Raw genomic sequence first — 25041 nt, forward strand, 5'->3', positions numbered from 1 at the left:
GTTTTAAATATCTCAGTCCCATGTATGGTCAGTTAGAAAGTCATACATTAAGAAGGAAAGGAACACAGAGCATATTTAGACATTGACAAATTAGATGGTGTCTTTGTAGTTTAACTCACAGAGTGATTTCAGATTACTCTGCCATTCAGATTGCTTCACTTCAGTAGTTCTCACGCAAGGACTTGCCCGAGCCAAGTTTGGCAGTTTCTGGAGACACTGAGTGTGATGACTGGGGAAAAGAGGTTCTACTGGCATCTGGTGGATGGAAGGCAGAGGTGCTCCGGAACGTCCTGTATAGTCATGGAGCAGCTCCCACAACAAAGGATTATCCAACCTACAACCTCAACAGTGCTGAGGATAAGAAATTCTACTTTCACACTACGGTATATTGCCAATGTGATTACGGGTTGCCATGCAGATTCTATGACAGATAAGTTACAACTGAAAACAAATCTCGTGTGTCATGGAAGAGACCCAGTCACCACTCCCAGTTCTTTATGGTGAGCAACAAAAACTCTGCTCTTAGGAATATTTGTATTAAGAACGATGTATTTTTAAAAATTAGCTAAGTTGAGCTAATCCTTTTCCTTATGTTAGAGAACATTTAAACTAAAGAAAACAATTTTCTTGTTCTGAGTTTAATAAAAATGTTTATTTAAATCTGAAAAGTTGGCAGAAGAATCTCAGATTTACATAACAGTTTGTATCCAGTAGTTTTCTGGGTAACACAAACATGAGTATGGCCAACAGGTATAAATATGTTTTTGGAAGTATTTTGTTGAAAACTAATAAATATAGCCCCCAAAAGACACATTCTGAAAAGGTACGAAAGTTTGGGGTCAGCGGAGAGCTTCAGTTAACTGTATGTCCCAAGGCCTCATTCCTTCCTGTTTGTAAAATTACCAGTCTTATAGCTGTAAGTTTTAGTTTTAACATGGTAACATATCAACAAATTATTACTGTTATAGGCTTTTCAATTTGCTCAAAATTACGAAGTATAAGTGGAATGAAGCAGCATTTCCAGTTGACAAATGGATCCACAGGTAATGCCATGTCTCTCAAATTAAGTTTGTGACAATTAAACCAAAAAATTGTAGCAATGAGAAAACTATTGACAAAGTACAACCATGGAATGTTCATTTCAATGTAAGCTGGAATCTGTACTTTAAGTAAAAGGATAATTACTTGAAGCAGGACAAATGGTAACCAGGTACCAAGAAAACAAATAATCAACTTGGGCAAGAGTGTTTTTTTAGAGTTCATGGTATAAGAAGAGTGGGATGAAAAGGGAAAATACAGGATAGTCTCGTTCATGTAGGAAGTTATCCTAACAGCCTGTACCAAGGTAATGACTTCTGACCAAGAGGTTATAAAACCCATAAATAAAATTGTCACCATGGAAAATGACAGCCAGTAACTCTGAGCACCAATATAGAAAGGGCATTGATGAGAATACACATTCTGTGCCTTCAGGCTTTGGTAGACAGCTGGATCTCCCAAAACATAAGTAAGGACAGAAATCCAAATTAAAATAACTGTAAAGAAATAACATACTTTTTGACACTTAAATGGAAGCTTGGTGGCTTTAGAGAAATTCAGGTAATAATCTATACAAGCTATCAGGAAAACTGGATAATGCAAAAAACCGTAAGTAAAAGAAACAATTTGAATAAATAGGCAGATGTGGTATTTAGTAAACCTAATGCCTAAAAGCACAAAATCCCTGAAATAAGATATAATGGAAATATTCACCAAAAGTAGAAGATCAGCAAATGCTAGTGAAATGCAAAAATATTCCAAAAAATTTTGATGGGTGTTTTTCCTTTTCATTCCTAATGTAAGGATATTTAACAGTATTTTCCCAAGTATAATCAAGAATAACAGACAGTTACCATCTAGAAGCTGATGTGTTTGATGCAGCTGGTACTGAAAAGAGCAGTTCTCTGAATTAAGAGCACTCATTTTTCGAGTTAAATTTCAAAGGCCTGCTGCTACAATAAAACAGTGCTTCACTTGATTTTTCATCCCTGCAAAGAAAAGTGAAAAGAAAACCTTGATGCCATCTTGATGTTCTCACTATTATAAAACTTTACAAAGTAAGCACCTCAAAAATCTACTTTAATCCAGTCACTTCCCCAAATAATTAACCTTATATTTCTCACACTTACAGAACACTTATACAGAGTATGATCAAGAAGAATTCATGCATATACTCTGGTCATTCTTTGAGAAGCAGATGGTCAGAACTCACATCTATAACCAAACTGCTTTATTTAAATTAGTTAGCTTACTTTTTTAGGATAAATTTCTTGAATGCCCTTCTCTTCCTGATTTCAATTTAAATTGTTTAAATTCAAGGTATTTTTTAAAAGGTAGATAAACACTTTATTTACCAGAGCCAAAATATAGGCTTCAAACAGCAGCCTGATCAGAATACTCAGAACAATCCATTGATAGCTGTTGACTCAGTCCCACTCTGACTCTAGACATCACCCGGTTTTGTTTTTCTGCCCATGAAATTTAGATAATACTCAGGATGCCCCTTTAGTATAGCTGCTTTCAAAGCTTTTTAGCTGCAGGGTCATCATTTAAATAAATTTCCAAAGCTCAAAGATATAAAACAGATGGTTCAGGTGAAAATCACGAGAATACTGGTAAAAGAAAGATTTAACTTCTGGATGTGACCTGTCAAGTGTGGCACCTAGAGAGATGAAAGAAGATGGGGAAGGAGCAGGGACTGAACAGGGCTACCTGAAAACATCAAGAATTGCTAGGTAAGTGCAAAGCAATAGGAATGCAGCTGCATAATCTTTTATCCTGCATTTCACTTAAGTAAAAGTCCTGTTGAAATTTATCATGGCATTTTTTTTAACATATAACATTCACAAGGCATAACAACATTTAATGTGTAGAAAATATAGAGTGAAAACTATCTTCCTATCTGAAGAAATATTTTTAATGGCTGCATAATAGCCCATCATAAGGAGGTATCACTTTTAGCCTGTCCCTAATTGCTGACATTCATGAGGAAGTTTTTTGTTACTGTTGGGGCTGGGTTTTTTTTCCTTGCTGTTATACAAAGTGGTGGAACAGTCTTGCAGAAACAACTTTGGGTCAACTGTGCGTTTTGTCTTGAGGGTGTTTCTTAAATTTCCTTCTTTGTCTTCCACCCTTTCCTGATTTCTTCCTCTTTGAACTTCCTCCTTCATCATTGCTTTTCCCTGCTTGTAAGGCTGTTCAAGCTCCATTCCTGTTGCTTTGCACTTACCTAGCAATTCTTGGTGTTTTTTATAAAGATATTATACATGTACAGAAAAAGGTACACGTCAAGTTATTAATATGGTATTCCACTTACAGGTTTTGCTGAATTTCTCAAACTTTAAGGAAAAAAAAAGGGGGAGTATCAAGTCTAAGAAGTAAAAGAAACCTGAAATTGCCTAGAAACAGGTAACACAATTTCAAGGAAGCTATGAGGATCCTGTCTGAGGCTAAAGAAAAGAAATCGGTATGGGAGAGGGTTGGTCACCAGTTCTGTTGACAAAATCAACTATAATTTGACGGAGTCCTTCCTAGTTGAGAAGAGAATTCAACTCTTCTCAACTAAGCTGACTTCTAAGCTTTTATATTTGCCATTACATTACCCAGTTTTAGCAAGAATATTGCTAAGTTGGTTTAGCCAGAATCCCCCCCTCTATGTCTGATCAGGTTCCTCATCCTCACCAACCTTCAGGTGATGTCTAACCACCTTGACCTGCCTTCACAAGAATTCTGATAAGTCAGTTTAACCAGAATCCCCTCTCACCACTGATGTTTTCCTTGGTAATAGTCCATTCACAGACCCCTACCTTCTTCCCTGGCTGTAAATTCCCACTTTGATTGCATCTGAGCTTGAGTCCAGTCTCCACACCCGACTGCAAAATCCCAGTATTGTGGTACCCGTGCCTATTGCAATGGTCTTAAGATCTAACTCACTGTTCTTTAAAAAGGATCATGAATAATTTTGTCTTTAACATACTCTCATGGATATAAATCGACCTTGTCATTAAGGCACACAAATAATGTACCTATTTACACACACATGTATATATGTAAAGATAACTATAAAAATCATCCAATACCTATTTCCATAACTATACGTTATAAAAGAACAAATCAAACAAGTTCTGGGTATATGCTCAATTTTTTTTAACTATATTCAAAATACACTATAAACTTTACCCTCTCAAAAAAGTTCCATTTCAGATTTGATACACCAGGGCACAGAATCATGGCTACCACCCTGACTGCTACTGGCTTTGGGTAAGGAAACCTGGGTGGAATGACAAGAACATATGAAATCCTCCTTGTAAAAAAAAAAAAAAATTAAAACTTAAAAAAAAAAAATTAAAAAATTAAAAAAAAGAAATCCTCCTTGTGCCAAGGAAAGAACTGGCTTAGTTTTAAATGGCAGATGTTGGGAATGGGGGGGTGGGGTGGGGGCGGGGAGGGGAGGAAGGGAAATGGTATGGGTTCATAAAGACCTACTTTTTACAAGTATGTTTAGGATTAAAAGGAAGAAAGAATCATCAGTATAAAATGACTGTGTCCTTTATAACTCCTATCCAAAATTCAAAAAGTAAAGCTAAGGAATCGTGTTTAAGTAGGAAACATCCAAGGAATGTTTGCCAAGTTTCCCCTTCACCACTGACTCTCTGAGGGGAGCTGCTTGAGAAAGACAGGGTCCCTAGAGGAGGGAAGTAACCCTGAGTGTCTCCCAGGGGCTAAGGGGGGTCAGAGAAGAGGAAGGGGGTGGGGGCGGCCCCCGCCAAGGAGTCACAAACCAGGAGGCTCTTCAAAAGAAGATCGGAAGAGAGAGACAAGCTTGAAATGGCGTATGTAGGAGATCACAGAGCTGGGGCAAACTTCAGTGGCAAGAAAAACAAGACCCAGGGAAGACAGGCCACTGAGGTAATAAAAAGCAGTCAAAGGGAAGTATGTTGGAAAATGACATGGAAACCAAAACTTTCTTAGGTGAAAATGTTACACCCCACGTCCCCCAGAAACTACTAAAAGTATTTAAAATTGCAATATTTTGTTGGACAAAAGTCCTTTGATAGGCTACCTGTCCCCAGTCTTCCCTTGACTACTAGGTCAGAGACTTATTAAGATATGATCCTTTCCTGCATGATGTTTTAGACTACTTATGAATCAAGTCATGCTCTTATACAACTTAAGAAGTTAACGTGCACATCCTTTTCAAGGCATCTTTGGACTTGCTGTGTGATCTGGCCAGTTTAGAAGTATTAGCAGGCTAGGCCTGAGAGAAACAAAACATTATTTCTTTTCACTGACCCAGTCTCTGCTTTTCCATGTATTAATACAACCCAACGAATTCTCAATGGCACACTCTACTTACTCTGCTTCCTCCAACAGGCCCTTCTTGGCTGATGATCTTCCTAGTTTACTTCAGTTTCACTGCCTTTAATTATTTTGTTTTTGGTTCCTGGCATACCAAAATGCCATGCAAATAAGCTGTGTGTGAAAGAAAACAAAAATAACCATCATTAATAGCCATCTAAATAATTGCAGCTCAGTGCAACTGCCTCCAGATCTATTCTAACTGCCTTAGAAAAACTATTTGTGGGATTAGAGCAAGTAACTAATTGTTTATAATCTTTTTTCCAGCAAAAGGAAGAAAAGGGATACTTAGACTGTGTGTGTGTGTGTGTGCACTCAGTCATGTCTGACTTTTTTAAATGTTTTTTTAAATTATTTTAGTTGGAGGCTAATTACAATATTGTGGTGGCTTTTGCCATACATGAACGTGAATCAGCCATGGGTGTACATGTGTCCCCCATCCTGAATCCCCCTCATAGCTCCTGAATAGCTCAACACAGTGGGACCTGTCAACCTGGGTCCTTGAGTGACTGCATGTGGCAGAGCAGCAAAGCCCCCGGGGATTCAGAATGGATGGACAGTGGAAGCAGGAAGACAGTCTGTTATATCAAGCTGGGAGGATTCATGATTATACGTTATGGCCTATCCTGACACTTAAAAATGCCTTGTAATTCTCTTAACATTTCCTTAAGGAATAGCATGTAGTATTTATATTATCAAAATTTATAAATCTATAGTAGACAAAACAATTATGAAAAGCAGCAATGCAAATATAAGAAAATCAAGAAAATAAAAATTCAGTTTTAAATTTCCACTAAACTAACTGTTTTTGTACTGTCTTGTTCTGGCATTCTTATATTTGCCTATATTGAAAGAGAAGGTCTTGATTCAGTGACCCAAATTTTCACCTTAAGAAAAAGAAAAGTAAGGGAATTCCCTGGAGTCCAGTGATTAGGACTCTGCACTCTTACTGCTGAGGGTGTAGGTTCAATCCCTGGTCAGGGAACTAAGATCTCACATGGTTCACAGTGTGGCCAAAAAAAAAAAAAAAAAGAGTAAAGTAAATCCCAAAGTAACCAAGGGAAGGCTATAATAAAGAGCAGAAAACAACAGACATTCTAAAATACACACAACAGTAAAAACAGTCAAAAGCTGGTTCTTTGAAAAACAAAACAATAAAACTATAAACCTCCAACCAAACTGAGAAAAAAACTTAGGAAAATTAGGAAAGAGAGGGCCTCAGTACAGATCCTACAAACATTATAAAGATAATAGGGGACTATTTAGAATAATTTTCTTCCAATAAATGAGACAACTGTGATGAAACAGACAAATTTCCGGAAAGACATGAACTACCAAAACTCATTCAAAAAGATCCCTTAAAAAAATAGGGCTCACGGGGCTTCCCTGGTGGCTCAGTGGTAATGAGTTCGCCTGCCAGTGCAGGAGACACGAGTTCAATCCCTGACCTGGGAAGATCCCATGTGCCGAGCAGCAAGCTCCAGGGCACAGGAGCCGCAGTGACTGAAGCCCGGTCAGCGGTGCGTTCAGCCGCAACTCCCGAGCCCGTGTGTTCTAGAGCTTGGTGGTGGCAACAAGAGAAGATGTGATGAGAAGCCCTCGCACAACTAGAGATAGCCCCCGTGTGCTGCAATTAGAGAAAAGCCTGTGCAGTGACGAAGACCCAACCCAGCCAGAAATAAATATATAAACACATTTAAAAAAAATTCCTATTAAAGAAATTGACTTTGTACTTAAAAACCTTCCCACAAAGAAAATTTTAGGCTCAGATGTTTGCACAGATGAATTCTGCCAAACATTTAAGGAAGAAATACCAAAGAGAAGAGAAGAGAGAAACACCTTCCAACTTATTTTACAAGACCAGAATTACCCTTATAACAAAAAACATAGACATTTCAAGAAAACTAAATTATAAAGCATCATCCCTCAAGAATACGAGGCAAAAAACCTTAACAAAACATATGCTATGAAATGAAATTCATTAATGTACAAAAATAATATAACAACCTAATACATCATAGCTAATGCAATCTTGGTTTAACACTAGAGAATGATGTGATTCATCATGTTAACAGAATAAAGGAGAAAAACTATATGATCATCTGAATAGATGTAGAAAAAGCACTTAACAAAACCCAACATGATAAAAAAAAAAAACTCACAAAAACAAAGAGAAGGGAACTTTCCAAGCAGATAAAAAGCATCAATGAAAAACCCAAATGCTGAAAGAGTGGTGCTTTTCCCCCTGAATCAGGAGCCATGCAAGGATGTCCACCCTCCAACCCTCCTCAACATTTCATTAGAGGTCTTAGCTAACACAGGAAGTCATTAAGAAGAAATAAAAGGCATGTACATAGGAAAGAAGGAAAGCTGTCTTTAATCATAAGTGATATGATTGAGTACTTAGAAAGTCTGCAGTAAGAGCGACTAAAATAAGTAAATCTAGCAAGGCTGCAGATTAATTTTTTAAAATCAATTTCTATATACCAGTGATACTGGAAAATGAAATCACATTTGCCATAGCATCAAAAATATGAAAGATGTAGGGCTGTTTAACAAATAACATGCAAGCACAGTATTCTGAATATTTTAAACACTCAGAAATAGCACTTGTGTATGCTTTTGTATCATTTGTGGACAAAAACTTATAGACAGGTACAAAAATCCTCTTTTGCAACTGAGAACTCCCTGTTCAGCATCAATTCTGATACAGATAAGAAGGAACATGATACCTAAAATGGACTCAAGTAATGTAGAGTCCCTTGGACTGCAAGGAGATCCAACCAGTCCATCCTAAAGGAGATCAGTCCTGGGTGTTCACTGGAAGGACTGATGTTGAAGCTGAAACTCCAATACTTTGGTCACCTCATGCGAAGAGTTGACTCATTGGAAAAGATCCTGATGCTGGGAGGGATTGGGGGCAGGAGGAGAAGGGGACGACAGAGGATGAGATGGTTGGATGGCATCACCGACTCGATGGGCATCAGTCTGAGTAAACTCCGGGAGGTGGTGATGGACAGGGAGGCCTGGCGTGCTGCGATTCATGGGGTCACAAAGAGTCGGACACGACTGAGCGACTGAACTGAACTGAATACACACAAAGGTTGCTTCCAGGATTATTGAATTGACAATTTAAAAGCATAAACTATGAGGGAAATGACTATATTGATTCAGTGCTCTAATTTTAGTGCTGACATGAAACAAGGACGGCTTGTTTTTTAAGACTTTCCACCTTGAGAACACAATGTCTGTACTTCAGAAGGTACTGGCACAGCCCAGTGATCTGCCCTAGGACGTGACAGCCTAGGAGTGAATGATTTCAACTTTATTCATGTTTAGAGGGTGTGAAAAATTAAAAACCAATCAGATCTGTCTCTTCTGACCCTAAACATGGGCCTAAGATAAACTGTTTGAGAAAACTGGATCCTAAAGGTTACAGGTGGGGAATTTTTGAAGAGTGTCCATATCCCACTGGAGATTAAAGAAGGGGACCTCAAAGAATTCTGGACTTACAACTGTGGACTGAGCAAAAGTTCTTTTTAAAAGGGCTATCTTGAAGATTATGACTCAAACACTAGAGGAACTACAGTGACTGGCAGTGGAAGGAATCAGAACATGTTAAATTCTTCAAAAACGCATTGACAAATAATTTTGTCTGTGTCACACATAAGTTTTAAAAAGCCCTTTACACTTATAAAGACATTGCAGAAAGAAATTAAAGAAGATCTAAATCAATGAAGACATTTATGATGGACTGTAAGACTCAGCCAAGTTTTTTGTAGAAATTGGCAAGCTGATTCTACAGCTTATATGGAAATATAAAGGACCCAACAGAGCCAAAATAATTTTTAAGAACAAAGTTGGTGAACTTACATTACCTGATTTTAAGAACTGTTATAAAAGGTACAGAAATAAAGAGGGAGCATTAGCATAAGGGGGAGAAGGAAATGGCAACCCACTCCAGTCTTCTTGCCTAGAGAATCCCGTGGACAGAGGAGCCTAGTGGGCTGCTGTCCATAGGGTCACACAGAGTCGGACACAGCTGAAGCGACTTAGCACACATGTATGGATTGGAGAAGGAAATGGCAACCCACTCCAGTATTCTTGTACGGAGAATCCCAGGGACAGAGGAGCCTGGTGGGCTGCCAGATATCTATGGGGTCACACAGAGTCAGACACGACTGAAGCGACTTAGCAGCATCAGCATTAGCATAAGGATGGGATTTCCAGTGGTAAAGAATCCACCCACCAACGCAGGAGACACAAGAGACACAGGTTCGATTCCTGGGTTGGGAAGATCCCTTGGCGTAGGAAATGGCAACCCACTCCAGTATTCTTCCCTGGAAAACTCCATGGACAGAGAAGCCTGGAGGGCTACAGTCCATGGGGTCACATAGAGTTGGCCGCAACTGAGCAGCATTTCCGTAAGGATAGTCCTATAAATCAATGGAACAGAAGAGAATCTAGTAGACTCACATATTTATGGTCAGTTGATTCTCAACAAAAGGACAAGTTAATTAAGAAAGGGAAGGATGGTATTTTCTAAAAATGGTGCTAGAAAATGAATATCCATATGGGAAAAATTAACCTTAATTCTTACCTCACACCATACACAAAAATAAACTCCAAATGGACCATAAGACTAAATGTAGAAGTGAAGCTGAAATTTGTAAAAGAAAACAGGAGATCTTTGTGATCCTAGTAGGTATATTAGTTTCCAAGGGCTGCCATAAAAAATTACCAAAACAAATCTGGGTAGTCAAAACAACAGAAATTAATCTCACAGTTCTGGGGGCCAGAAATCTGAAATCAAGGTCTCAGCACAGCTGTGCTTCCTTAAGGCTCTAGAGGAGCATCCTTCCTTGCCTCTTCCAGTTTCTGGAGACTTGTGGCATTCCTTGGCTTGTGCCAGCAGAACACCTGTCTCTGCCTCCATCTTTACATAGACTTCTCCCCTGTGTTGTCTCTGTGTGTCCTCTCCTCTTTCAAGAACCCTGGTCACTGCATTCGCTTCAGTTCAGTCACTCAGTTGTGACTCTTTGCGACCCCATGAACTGCAGCACGCCAGGCCTCCCTGTCCATAACCAACTCCCAGAGTTTACTCAAACTCGTGTCCATTGAGTCGGTGACGCCATCCAGCCATCTCATCCTCTGTCGTCCCCTCCTCCTCCTGCCCCCAATCCCTCCCAGCATCAGGGTCTTTTCCAATGAGTCAACTCTTCGCATGAGGTGACCAAAATATTGGAGTTTCAGCTTCAACATCAGTCCTTCCAGTGAACACCCAGGACTGATGTTCTTTAGGATGGACTGGTTGGATCTCCTTGCAGTCCAAGGGACTCTCAAGAGTCTTCTCCAACACCACAGTTCAAAAGCATCAATTCTTCGGCACTCAGCTTTCTCCACAGTCCAACTCCACATCCATACATGACCACTGGAAAAAAAATAGCCTTGACTAGACAGACCTTTGATGGCAAAGTAATGTCTCTGCTTTTTAATATGCTGTCTAGGTTGGTCATAACTTTCCTTCCAAGGAGTAAGCACCTTTTAATTTCATGGCTGCAATCACCATCTGCAGTGATTTTGGAGCCCCCAAAAATAAAGTCTCACACTGTTTCCACTTTTTCCCCATCTATTTCCCATGAAGTGATGGGACCAGATGCCATGATCTTAGTTTCCTGAATGTTGAGCTTTAAGCCAACTTTTTCACTCTCCTCTTTCACTTTCATCAAGAGGCTGTTTAGTTCTTCTTCACTTTCTGCCATAAGGGTGGTGTCATCTGCAATTCAGGGCCCGCCCTATTCTGGTATGGCCTTACCTTCATTACATCTTCAAAAACCTATTTCCAAATAAAGTTGCATTTCAGATAGACAAGAATTTGCGGGGAGGGACCCAAAGCTAGTGGAAGTGATAGAATTTCAGCTGAGCTATTTGAAATCCTAAAAGATGATGCAGTTAAGTGCTGCACTCAATATGCCAGCAAATTTGGAAAACTCAGCAGTAGCCACAAGACTGAAAAAGGTCAGCTTTCATTCCAATTCCAAAGAAGGGCAATGCCAAAGAACGTTCAAAGTACCATACAATTGCGCTCATTTCACATGCTAGCAAGGTAATGCTCAAAATCTTTCAAGCTAGGCTTCAACAGTATGTGAACCAAGAAATTCCAGATGTTCAAGCTGGATTTAGAAAAAGCAGAGAAATCAGAGATCAAATTGCCAACATCTGCTAGATCATAGAAGCAAGAGAATTCCAGAAAAATATCTACTTCTGCTTCACTGACTACACTAAAGCCTTTGACTGTGTAGATCAAAACAAACTGGAAAATTCCTAGAGATGGGAATATCAGACCACCTTACCTGTCTGTGAAACCTGTATGCAGGTCGAGAAGCAACAGTTAGAACTGGACATGGAACAATGGACCGGTTTCAAATTGGGAAAGGAGTATGTCAAGGCTATATATTGTCACCCTGCTTATTTAACTTACATGCAGAGTACATCATGTGAAATGCTGGGCTGGATGAATGACAAGCTGGAATCAAGATTGCAGAGAGAAATACCAACACTCAGATACAATGATATCACTCTAATGGCAGAAAGAGAAGAGGAACTAAAGAACCTCTTGATGAGGGTGAAAGAGGAGAGTGAAAAAGCTGGCTTAAAACTCAACATTCAAAAAACTAAGATCATGGCCTCTGGTCCCATCACTTCATGGCAAACAGATGGGGGAAAAGTGGAACCAGTGACTGATTTTATTTTCTTGGGCTCCAAAATCACTGTGGACGGTGATTATAGCCATGAAATTAAAAGACTCTTGCTCCTTAGAAGAAAAGCTATGACAAACCCAGACAGCTTATTAAATAGCAGAGACAGCACTTTGCGAACAAATGTCCTGAACAGTCAAAGCTACGGTTTTTCCAGTAACCATGTATGGATGTGAGCACTGGACCATGAAAGAGGCGGAGCACCAAAGAAGTGATGCTTTTGAACTGTGGTGTTGGAGAAGACTCTTGAGAGTCCCTTGGACTGCAAGGAGATCAAAATAGTCAATCCTAAAGGAAATCAACCCTGAATATTCACTGGAAGGTCTGATGCTGAAGCTCCAATACTTTGGCCACCTGATGTGAAGAGCTGACTTACTGGAAAAGACCCTGATGCTGGGAAAGACTGAAGGCAGGAGGAGAAGGCGATGCCAGAGGATGAGATGGTTGGATGGCATCATTGACTCAATGGACATGAGTCTGAGCCAACTCCAGGAGACAGTGAAGGACAGGGAAGCCTAGGATACTGCAGTTCACAGGGTCGCAGAGCTGGACACGACTTAAGTGACTGAAAAACAACTGGGCCTCCACTGCAGTGGTCACAGCTCTCTCAGCAGGGGCACATGTGCTCGCGCACACACACAGGCTGATAAATTGGACTCAGTTAAAAAGCAAATATTTACTTCTCTTTAAAAGCATAGTTAAGAAAAACAAAAGTTATAGACTTTACAGTGAGAAGATATACAGGGTATCTTATCAATGACCTGGACCCAGAATAAGAACAGACTCTTATAACTCTAAGATAATTAGCCTTTCAAAAAATGGGCGGAAGATCTGAACAGACGTGTTCAGGAAACAAAGGCCACAATGAGACTAGAAGAGTTAAAATTTAAAGACTGACAATACGTGTGTTGACAAGGATGTAGAACGACCTGAAAGTGCTTAAACAGCTTGCAGATTTCTTAACAACACTGACATCTGATCACCATTTTATCCAATAACCCTCCTCCGAGGTATTTACCCAAGAAAAGTGAAGATGTATGTCCACAAAAAGGGACTTGGACACAAATGTATGTGGCACCTTGATTCACCATGGCTCCAAAACCCACACCACATGTCCACCAACAGGAGAATGGATAAATAAACTGTGTGTTAAGTCGCTCCAGTGATGTCTGACTCTTTGCAACCCTACAGACCATAGCCCATCAGGCTCCTCTGTTCACAGGATTCTCCAGGCAAGACCCAGGGACTGAACCCGAGTCTTTTTAGTCTCCTGCATTGGCAGGTGGATTCTTCACCATTAGCACCACCTAAGTAGTATTGGATTTCCCTGATGGCTCAGACGGTAAAGCGTCTGCCTACAATGCAGGAGACCCGGGTTAAATCCCTGGGTTGGGAAGATTTCCTGGAGAAGGAAATGGTAACCCACTCCAGTATTCTTGCCTGGAAAATCCCATGGACGGAGAAGCCTGGTAGGCTACAGTCCATGGGGTCGCAAAGAGTCAGACATGACTGAGCGACTTCATTTTCACTTTCAAACAGTAGTATACCCATAGAATATACTTTTTATGGATAGAAAGTATAATAATAGAAGAACAGATAGACAGTAGAATACTTTTCAGCAATAAAAAGGAATAAAGCACTGATACATGCTACACAGGGATAAATTAAAAAAACATGCTGAAAGAAAACATCCTAACACAAAATAGTACAGACTGCATAATTCCAATTATATGGAATTATAGAACAGCAGAACTAATCTATAGAGTCAGACATACCATCAGTAGAAACCTAGGGCCAGGCTGGGGCAGAGGCACTAGGCAACTTTTTTGTAGAGATGAAAATGTAATTTATTTGGATTGGGGTGGTGGTTCAACAAGTTAATATATATCTTTCAAAATTCAAACTGAACATGGAAATGGGTATGTTTGTTTATTTATTTTTAATGCTTTCATCTCAAAATATTAAAAGTAAAAATCTAGAATTAATTTAAATATTCATCAATAGGAAATTGGCTATATAAACTATGATACAACCTCCAATGAAGCTGTTTCTTTCCTTTCCAAGAAAATAGGAACAGGAACATAAGCATCACCTTGGAGCTTGCTATGGGCTTCCTAGGTGGCTCAATTGAACAGAATCAGCCCGCCAAGCAGGACACTCTGGTTCGATCCCTGGGTTGGGAAGATCCCTTGGAAAAGAAAATGGCAACTCACTCCACTATTCTTGCCTGGGAAATCCATGGACAGAGGAGCCTGGCGGGCTACAGTCCACGGGGTTTCGAAGAGACATGACTTAGTAACTAAACACCACAGCAAGGAGCTTATTATAAATACAGAATCTCAGGCTCCAACTTGGAGCTGCTGAATCAATCAGCATTTTTAATAAAATCTTCAGAGGAGTCATATATACTGATAATAGACTGAAGAATGCCAGCAACAGAGAAAGCACAGTGGCAATCTAATTTATACCTCAGGGCCCCCAAAAGGCTTAGGAATTGTTGGCCCAGGTAACTTTGAAAAGGGATGCAAAGATGGGACCAAAAACAAGAGGATTAGCTGCAAATGAAATAAACAGATCCGAGATTCCTTCCCCAATTCAATGCAACAGGTAACAGTCTCTCCCAAACTGTGGAATAAGAATGGAGCTGTTCTCTGGCATGGGGAACACAGAGTCTCTAGACTATGGCAAGAGTTGAAGATGAAGGGCTACCAGGCTGAAAACAGACTCTGAGTAAAACTATGCACATTCAAAGTTGAGACCTCCCCAGCCTTCTTTTCCTCACTTAGATTGCAAGAATACCATTTTCACAAAACATAAAGATCCAAACATCCTTCTCTAGGGATCAATCCAGGAAGAAATAGTAAAGATACTGACACTGATTCTCCCCTAAGGAAACTTCCCGGATTATGCTGTACTCATAAGTATGACCAGACATCCACAGATCCTCAGACATTCGAAGAAAATCTCTACAATGAAAAGTCAAACCCACAAGCAGAAAAAAAAGATAACTTGTAGAAAAGAGACACAGTGCTAGAAGAAAACACTATTTAAAAACTCACTGTTTTCAGGGAGAAGGTACTGTGTTCACGAAACAAAAAGAGGAAGCTATTTCTAACCACCACCACAGAAAATAAATCACTCCTGCAAGATAAAGTCTGACGGCAGAAATGATAAGCTGAACTGTAGAGTTAGAAAATAAAGTGCAGGAAATTTCCCAGAAAATGTAGAAAAAGATGAAGGATAAGAAAACAGAAAACCAGCCCAGCAGGTGGGAAATCAGAACAATAGGAGTCCCAGAAAGAGAATAAACTGGGAGGAAGGGAATCAAGGAAGAAAAGGGTGTACCATTTTCTAGAACAGGAAGTTTTTCAAGACTGAAAACCTTCCACCTTGATGGAAGAAACTAGACCCGTGCTGAGATACATCAGAAATTTCGAAACAGTAATAACAGAAGAGAAGAGATAACCAGTTTCGCAAGAGAAAACAAATTTTATACAAAGAATTAAGAGATAGAATGGATTCCTTGAAAACAGGTAAATTAAGGGAAAAAATACAGGATTTATGCTGCCTTATATGAGGCGTACCACTGGGTAACCAAGTAGTAGATGAGGGGAAGCAGCTCTTTAGAGTGTTCCAACTTATAAATGAAAAATAAGTTGTAGACCTGAAATTCCACCCATGAATTAACAGATGCTGGCATTAAGCACCTATGGCTATGACTGTCACAGCGGGAGAGGAACCAAACATTCTGTGCCTTCTACAGGCTGAACCTGAGTCTGTCAGATCTCTGGATCCAGCTACCAATTTGCAAGAAATGCGAAGGACACAAAACTGGAAACAATCCAGATTCCGATCAATGAGTGAATGGATAAACAAGAGTGGGAGACCCATGCAGTGGATCACTGCTGAGCAATAAAAAGGAGGAACTATCAATACATGCAAAAATACAGATGAGTCTCAAAATAACTATGCTTAGTGGGGGAGGCCAGGCAAAAACCAGAATGCATGCTTCATGATTCCATTTGCATAAAATCTCAGAAAACACAAACTCACCTACAATGACAGAAAGCAGATATTAGCTGCTGAAGAGATAGGAGGGGGAGAAGGGAGAAATTACAGAGGGCCACAGGGAACTTTTGGGGCAATAAATGTGTTTACTCTCCTGATGCTGGTGGTGTTTCATGGGTATAGATATATGGCAAAAGGTATCAAACTGTACACATTAGATATGCACAGTTACTGTATGTCAGTTATACTTTAGTAAAGCTGTTTTTAAACAAGGTAATGAACACAGAGGGACTACTGAGCTGCACGATGAGTGTGCAATCAGCGAAAGTCACAGTGGAAAACGCTAAAGGTCAAGTGGTCCAGTTCTTCAACAGAAGGAATGGAGACGTGATCTATACACTAAAACAGAGGCATGAAAGACCTCTCAAATACTTTTCAAAGAAAGTGTAAGACTAAAGTTTCCAGGAACAAACACTTGGGTGACAAAACTACTTTTTAGAAACGCAAGAAAGCCTACGCAAGTGTAAAAAAGAATGCAAGAATGGCATTTGCAGCAACATGGATGGACACAGAGGTTATATAGACAAATTCTTAGAAAAGTGTAACCTTCCAAAACTGAACCAGGAAGAAACAGAAAATATAAACAGATCAATCACAAGCACAGAAATTGAAACCATAATAAAAAAATCTTCCAACAAACAAAAGCCCAGGGCCAAATGGCTTCACAGGCAAATTCCACCAAAAGTTTAGAGAAGAGCTAACACCTGTCCTGCTCAACTCTTCCATAAAATTGCAGAGAAAGGAAAACTCCCAAAACCATCTACGAGGCCACCATCACCCTGATACCAAAAAACAGACAAAGATGCCACAAAAAAGAAAATTATAGGCCAACATCACTGATGAACATAGATGCAAAAATCCTCAACAAAATTATAACAAAGAGAACCCGGCAACACATTAAAAAGATCATACATCATGATCAAGTGGGTTTTTTTTTTAAGATCAAGTGGTTTTTATTCCAGGGATGTAAGGATTCTCCAATATATGCAAATCAATCAATGTGATACAAATTGAAAAATAAAAACCATAGGATTGTCTCAATAGATGCAGAGAAAGCCTTTGACAAAATTCAACACCCATTTATGATTTAAAAAAACCCTCCAGAAATAGACATAGAAGCAACATACCTCACATAATAAAGGCCATATATGACAAACCCAAAGCAAACATTATCCTCGGTGGTGAAAAACCAAAAGTATTTCCTCTAAAATCAGGAACAATACAAGGGTGCCCACTCTCCTCATTATTATTCAACATAATTTTGGAAGTCCTAGCCACAGCAATCAGAGGAGAAAAAGAAATTAAAGGAATCCAAATTGGAAAAAAAGAAATAAAACTCTGTTTGCAGATGACTTGATTCTCTATATAGAAAACCCTAAAGATGCCACCAGAAAATCACTAAAGTATGAATGAATACAGTAAATACAGTATTGTAAATACAGTGAATACAGTAAAGTCACAGATATTAAATTAATACATTAAATTAATCCATTGCATTCCTACACACTAACAATGAAAAATCAAAAAGAGAAATTAAGGAAACAATCCCATTCACCATGGCAACATGAGGAATAAAATATTTAGGAATAAATTTACCTAAAGAGACAAAAGGCCTACATGCAGAAAGCTATAAGACGCTGATGAAAGAAATCAGACAATGCAAACAGATGAAGAGATATACTATATTTCTGGACTGGAAGAGTCAATATAGTGAAAATGACTTATACCTAAAGCAATCTACAAATTCAATGCAATCCCTATTAAACTACCTACAGTATTTTTTCACAAAACTAGAACAAATAATTTCATAATTTGTATGGAAACACAAAAGATCCCAAAAAGCCAAAGTAATCTTGAGAAAGAAGAATGGAATGAGAGGAATCAACCTTCTTGACTTCAGATTAAACTACAAAGCCACAGTCATGAAGACAGTATGGCACTGGCACAAAAACAGAAATACAGGCCAATGGAACAAGATAGAAAGCCTGAAGATAAATCCACGCACCCATGGGCACCTTGTCTTTGAAAAGGAGGCAAAAATTTACAATAGAGAAGAGACAGTCTCTTCAACAACTGGTGCTAGGAAAAATGGACAGCTACATGTAAAAGAATGAAGTCAGTATACTTCTTAACACTATACACAAAAATAAACTCAAAAGAGATTAAAGACCTAAATGTAAGACCCGAAACTCTTAGAGGAAAACACAGGCAGAACACTCTGATGTAAATCACAGCAAGATCCTCTATGATCTACCTCCTAGCGTAATGGAAATAAAAACAAAAACAAATGGGACCCACTTAAAAGCTTTAAGTGAAGGAAAACAACAAAGGAAAATATTAGCAAAGTGAAATGACAACCCTCAGAATGGGAGAAAATAAAAGCAAATGAAACAAGTGACAAGGATAACAGATTGCATTTACTTACATCATTTTAGTCTCTTTTAATTTAGAATAGTTCTCTACCATTTTTTTCTTTTTGATACTTTATTTTTGAAGACTCTAGGCCAACCATCCTATAGAATGCACTATCTGTGTTTGTCTAATTGTTTCCTCCATATTAGATAAACAGTTTTGGTAAGAACACTAGACTATATGTCCCATTGTGTCAGTTTGTCTCCTTGTCGGTCATGTGAATTTAGAGCATGTGATGAAGGAGGTGTCTGCCATATTTCTCTACTGTTGGGGTACCTGTTCCCTTTTGTAATCAATAAGTGATCTCTAGGGTGGTAATACCTTGAGACTGATAAAACTATGCTGTTTCCTAACAAAGTCTAACCTGATATTAGTTCTACCATCCACTGCCTGAATCAATCACCATACTGGGAATTGCGAAACAGTGATTTTTCTGCATTTACAAACTGGCAATTATTTTCCACTGGCCTTCTATTATAGATATGTGGATTTGTTTTTATTCAGTGTGTTAAAACCCACTGACATCATCATTCTTTTGAATAGCTAAACTTTCCCACATTCATCCTGTCAGAGTTCTCTCCATCTGAAACTCTCTCCTCCCGACATGTTCAGTCCTTAAGCATTCATTTGCTTTCAGGCATCATGTACTTTTGCAGACCCAGAGTCACTTTTTTCAAGAAGCCCTAGTTCTTTTTGTAAAAACAAAAAAAAAACCCCAAAATCCCCCACATTATTTAGAAAGGAAAGCCTGAGCAAGAGGTGTGCAGATTATTACTGAGGTGTCTTTGTGTCTAGGCCTTTTCAGTGGGCAGGGCTAGAATTTTTTTTTTTAAATCAGGAATTGATACTGATAACCTCCACTTCAAGGCTAACATCACAGGATTCTTTCTTACCTCATTCCTTATTTTTATTTCCCTCTCCCAGTGACAACCTGGCTCCCAGTTACATTAGGATATTGATTTACTCATACTAACTACAGTACATACTAGTTTCCGAGTTACTACACTGATACCATTGCCAACAACTAAACATATAAATAAAGTGCAACTTCTTCTCCCATTCCTTTTGCCCTTGACTATATCCTCCTAGGGGTACAGAGTCTGAGCACTTTGTTAAAAAGTTACTTTAATTAATTCTTTTTTAAAATTCATGGTGAAATAGGAGAGTAAAAATATGGGAAAAACTCAACATTCAAAAAACTAAGATCATGGCATCCAGTCCAATCAGTTCATGGCAAATAGCTGGGGAAACAATGGAAATAGTGGCAGACTTTTTTTTTCTCAGGCTCCAAAATCACTGTAGATGGTGCCTATAGCCATGAAATTAAGACGCTTGCTCCTTGGAAGGAAAGTTATGACAAACCTAGGCAGCATATTAAAAAGCAGACACACCACTTTGCCGAAAAAGTTATGTAGAGTCAAAGCTATGGTTTTTCCAGTAGCCATGTATGGATGTGACAGTTGGACTATAAAAAAGGCTGAGCATTGAAGAATTGATGCTTTCGAGTTGTGCTGGAGAAGACTCTTGAGAGTCCCTTGAACTGCAAGGAGATCAACCAGTTAATCCTAAAGGAAATCAACCTTGAATATTCATTAGAAGGACTGATGCTGAAGCTCCAATACTTTGGCCACCTGATATGAAGCATTGACTCATTGGAAAACATCCTGATGTTGGGAAAGACTGAAGGCAAAAGAAGAAGAGGGCAGCAGAAGACGACATGGTTAGATAGCATCACCGACTCAATGGGTATGAGTTTGAGCAAACTCTGGGAGATAGTGAAGGACAGGTAAGCCTGAGGCACTGCAGTTCATGGGGTTGCAAAGAGTTGGACACAACTTAGTGAATGAACAACAACAAAATTTATGGTTGTATAGTCAATTTGATCCCTTTCATGAATCACTGCCTTGTCATGGTTAACAGGGCTGGTATAACTCAATGAAGCTATAAGCCATGCCTTTAGGTGATGATGAGGACAGGGAGGCCTGGCATGCTGCAGTCCATGGGGTCTGCATGGGGTCACAAAGTGTTGGACATGACTGGGCAACTGAACAACAACAATCAATTTGATATACTGTTTTTGATTATTAGTTGTTTTTTGTACATTAAATTTCATGATTTTTTTCATTTTTGTTTAACTTTCAGTTCAGTCGCTCAGTCATATCTGACTCTTTGCGACCCCATGAACTGCAGCACACCAGGCCTCCCTGTCCATCACCAACTCCCGGAGTCCACTCAAACCCATGTCCATTGAGTCGGTGATGCCATCCAACCATCTCATCCTCTGCTGTCCCCTTCTCCTCCTGCCCTCAATCTTTCCCAGCATCCCAGGTCTTTTCCAATGAGTCAGCTCAAACATTTAAATGTTTACATGGTTAAAAGTAAAAACTATATAAAAACAGATACTCAGAAAAGTCCCATTTCCACTGTTATTCCCTCCACCCATATCCACCCACCCTTTATCACTTGTTTCTGGTTTATAGTTACTAAGTACTTTCTACAAAAGTGATTTGTGGAGGTGTTTCCTCTGGAATAATTACTATAAATGAGACTTCCAGGTGAAAGGGTAAATGTTTACTTATACACTTTAGTCAGATATTGCCATATTCTCCTCCACAGGGACTGCTGACCATTTGTGAATCATGGTTTAACCAGTATTAAATTCTCTGTTGTTGGGACTTCCCTGGTGGTCCAGTGGTTAAGACTCTGCCTTCCAAGGCAGGGGGTGTGGGGTTTAATCCCTGGTCAGGGAGCTAAGACGCCTCATGGACCAAAAAAAAAAAAAAAAAAAATACAAAACAGGAGCAATATTGTAATAAATTCAATAAAGAGTTAAAAAATGGTCCATATCAAAAAAGAAAACTGAAAAAAGAATTTGTCAACTCAATTGCTATTTCTCAGAGGTATGACAGAAATGGTTACTGGTTCTCAAATTCTGCGCTCTCTTCTTTTCTGAAGCACACAGCTGACCTATATTTCCCAGTCGTCCATCCAATTAGCAATGGCCATGTGACTGATTTCTAGCCAATGAGATGTGGGTAGATGTGATGTTAGCCATTTCTGGGCAAAACTCCTCCTTCTTTCTATAAGCAACCAGAGCAACTCTGAAGGACACAGGGTGAAGGTAGCAGAGCTGTATCAGTCGGGCATAGAAGGCTGCAAATACTCACCTAGGACTGTTACATGAGAGAAATAAACGTACTGAATTTGAGCCACTGTAATTTTTACCTAATTGTACAGTATATACTGAATTTGAGCCACTGTATATTTTACCTAATTTTAGCCTATTCTACTTAATACAAAATATTTCCAATTGCTTCTTTTTCATATCCTTCCCATCCAGCTGCATATGTCCCTGCTTCTATTTCAAATTTTTTATCCACTGTAAGCCTTCACTGTATCTTTGGCTGCTCTCAACCTCATATAAGTATCCTTAGCCAGAGCCCTGGCTTATAAGATGTGGTGCTTTACACATATTACAGTTATTGATGGTTAAACTATCTCGTGATTCACCCTGACCCAGGGGCTCTTTCTGCCAGTGACAGACACAAAACCAACCATTCTCCAACATGAACTTCCTGCTTACAAAATTAGCCTTCATTTGACACTGTCCAGTTTGTAAGTACCTAATTTATCCAGGTTATTTTGACTTCTGTTTCCAGTATTTCTGGCACACAAATATATACACAAGATTAAAGTTTATTTAATAAAGAACTGCGTCACAGACTGACCTCTGAAGGGTTAACTGCTAAGTGCTACTCCATACCAGAAGCACATCCTTGGTGTCTCTGCCCTGCCCACCCTCTGACTGTGGTAACATACAAGCTAAACTATGCTTCCCTGGGTTGCTGCTGATCATGTTATTCATAATTAAATCAACAGCATGAGAAAGTCAAGATGTATGTGCCCTGTTTCCTCCAGATCCTTACAATGTTCTGGAAAAAATTAGGTTACATTGATGAGATTCAGTTTTCCATAAGGCTATCATTAATTTTTACCCAATGCTCTAGGTTTGCTTATAAATTAACATTATAATGATGTATATTTTCACATATCCTTCCCTCCTAATATGACTATGTCTTATTTATTGCAAACCCCATACATGTATATTCATCTCTTTATCATTTTGGTAGGAACAAATAGATTAATACAAGTGCAATGTTCATAATTAAGAAGAAAGGAGTCTATACCTTATATTGCTTTTGACACCAAATTAAAAAATTTTTTTTAATTTGTTTTTTAATTGAAGGATAATTGCTTTACAGATTTTGGCTGTTTTCTGTCAAACATCAACATGAATCAGCCATAGGTATATATATGTCCCCTCCCTCTTGAACCTCCCTCCCATTTCCCTCCCCATCCCACCCTTGTAGGTGGATACAGAGCCCCTGTATGAGTTCCCTGCCACAAAATTTTAAGAATGATATCAATAAATAGGAATATACCTAAATAAGTTGACATATTTGGGAAAAGAGCTCATAAGAGCAACAGTTAGAGGGTTATAAGATTGGGAGTTGTTCAAAAGTAGGACATGTTATTTGGGAGCTAATATTTGCATCACCACCAGAAATGTCCTAATATATATGGGACTAACACACCACACACACACACACACACACCTCCACAGGTGGTGTTACTTTTCAAGGAAAATGCCATAAAAAAGTAGAGTCAGCAGTACAAAGCAGTCCCTACCCCAATACCCTTCATCCAGCTTCAACTATTAACAATTCATGTCCACCCTCCATCTTGTTCCCCTTCACTTCTCCACTGGCAGCCCTCCCCCAAACTGGATTATTTTGCAGCAAATCCTGAACCTGTATTTCAAATTTAGAATGTATTTCTAACAGCAAGGATTTTTTTAGAAACTGTAATCGGTATACCATTACCTAAAGCAACTAAACAAAACTAATATTCTTCATACTACAAAATAATGAATACAAATTTCCCCTATTGGCACAATTAAACTTTTTTCCATCAAATAAGCACCCACCAAGGTTTACACCTCTCATTGCCCTCTTGTCTTTTAAATAGCTTTTAAACCACAGGTTCCCCTGGCCCAGCGATTCTCACAGCTGAGAGGCTGCTCCTCACCTGCAATTCCCAATAATTCAATTCTAGAGATACCACAAGGACAGCCCAGTCTTAGAGGCTGTCAAGGAAAAAAAAATGCATATGTTAATTAGTATTTTTGTCATTGAAGAAGCTTAAGAATAATCTGAAAAGCACACGTGAAATGATTTGAATTTATGCCGTTAGCAATTCTGAGGTCCAAACACTCATTCCTAAGTCCTTTGCAATTCTAGTCTCTCTGGGTTTATCTCTGGGGTTTGAGCAACACTCTTCCCCCCAACCCCGCCCTTACCTGAGTCATTTGCACAGCAAAGCAATAATGGGGTGAACCCAGCGTGTTTCCTCCCGGCTGGACCTTCCTCCGCGGGCCACGTCCTTGAGGCCGCCTCCGGAATGCAGTGGGCGGGCCCTGCTGCCACCTGCCCAGGTGAGAAACGGAGCTTCACTGAGACTGCAAATTCCGGAGGGTTATTGAGAGAATTTTGAGCCATCTATGGCCGTCACGGATGAACCAACCAGAACACCACGGTCTCTGGGAACAAACAGCCTGAAAAGTCCTCGGGCTTAACCACAGTGTCCGGGGCTCGCGGGGTACCGTCGCCAACGCCCGGGGGCCAGGAGACTGGACGCCCAACGAAGTCCGCCCCAACGAACACACGAGCAGGTGCGTGCGCGACTATACGCCCACCTGTGTGTGCCAGGAAGGAAAGTCACTCTACTGCTAAAACAGCAACTGTTTCATAATGTTTACGTTTTCTCCTCGGCGAAGGGGGTGCGGAGCGTCTGGGTGTGAGTATACGACCAACCCAGACCACCGGTTCCATGCCCGCACCCCAGTCCCGGAGCCCCAAACCCGGGACCGACCCCAGGCGCGAAGACTACGACCACCCCTCCGCCGGACGGGTCAGGCTCGGGCGTCCTCGGCTTTCAGTTCAGGGCCCCCATCCTCTCCAAGGACTAGACAAGCCCAGCCTCTGAATCCCGGGGAAAGAAATTCCTCTCCCTCCCCGAAGCGCAGAGCGCCGCCGGGGAAGCCGGGAGCGACGCGGTGCCGCCGGCGCCCCGGAATCCCCGGTGGGGAAGCGGCGGCGAGACGCCGGGCGCCGATTCCCGCAACTCACCCGATGCGCGGCGACTCCCGGCTCGCGCTCCCGCGTCCGAGGCGCTGGAGCCGGACCAGACCCGCGACGAGGTCGCCGTCTGGACACCTGCCGCGCCCGGCCCCAGGTGACCAGGGACAGGTGGGGGCAGCGAGCACCGCCCGCCGTACCAGCAATAAGCCCGCGGTCGCTCCGCAAGCCGCTACCAGGAAGTGCGGACGCAGCCCTTCGAGCGCGCA

The 25041-nt window shown here is 40.2% G+C and overlaps 1 protein-coding gene and 1 non-coding gene across 2 annotated transcripts; one reads left to right on the forward strand and one right to left on the reverse strand.

The window, feature by feature from the left end:
* Nucleotides 1-633: 633 nt before the first annotated feature.
* On the reverse strand, nucleotides 634-25041 carry GPR160 (G protein-coupled receptor 160). The gene is made up of 4 exons (XM_043473772.1): nucleotides 24824-25041; nucleotides 23995-24121; nucleotides 5396-5511; nucleotides 634-2027 (listed from the first exon to the last, which is right to left on the reverse strand). The coding sequence occupies exon 4, from the start codon at nucleotides 1960-1962 to the stop codon at nucleotides 946-948; it is 1017 nt and encodes a 338-aa protein (XP_043329707.1). The 5' UTR covers nucleotides 1963-2027; nucleotides 5396-5511; nucleotides 23995-24121; nucleotides 24824-25041; the 3' UTR covers nucleotides 634-945.
* Nucleotides 8003-8125, forward strand: LOC122445682. Its single transcript, XR_006270637.1, has one exon. It is a non-coding gene; the product is annotated as a small nucleolar RNA SNORA40 (small nucleolar RNA).

The sequence above is a fragment of the Cervus canadensis genome, chromosome 7 (assembly GCF_019320065.1).
Source record: "Cervus canadensis isolate Bull #8, Minnesota chromosome 7, ASM1932006v1, whole genome shotgun sequence".
Classification (NCBI taxonomy): Eukaryota; Metazoa; Chordata; class Mammalia; order Artiodactyla; family Cervidae; genus Cervus; species Cervus canadensis.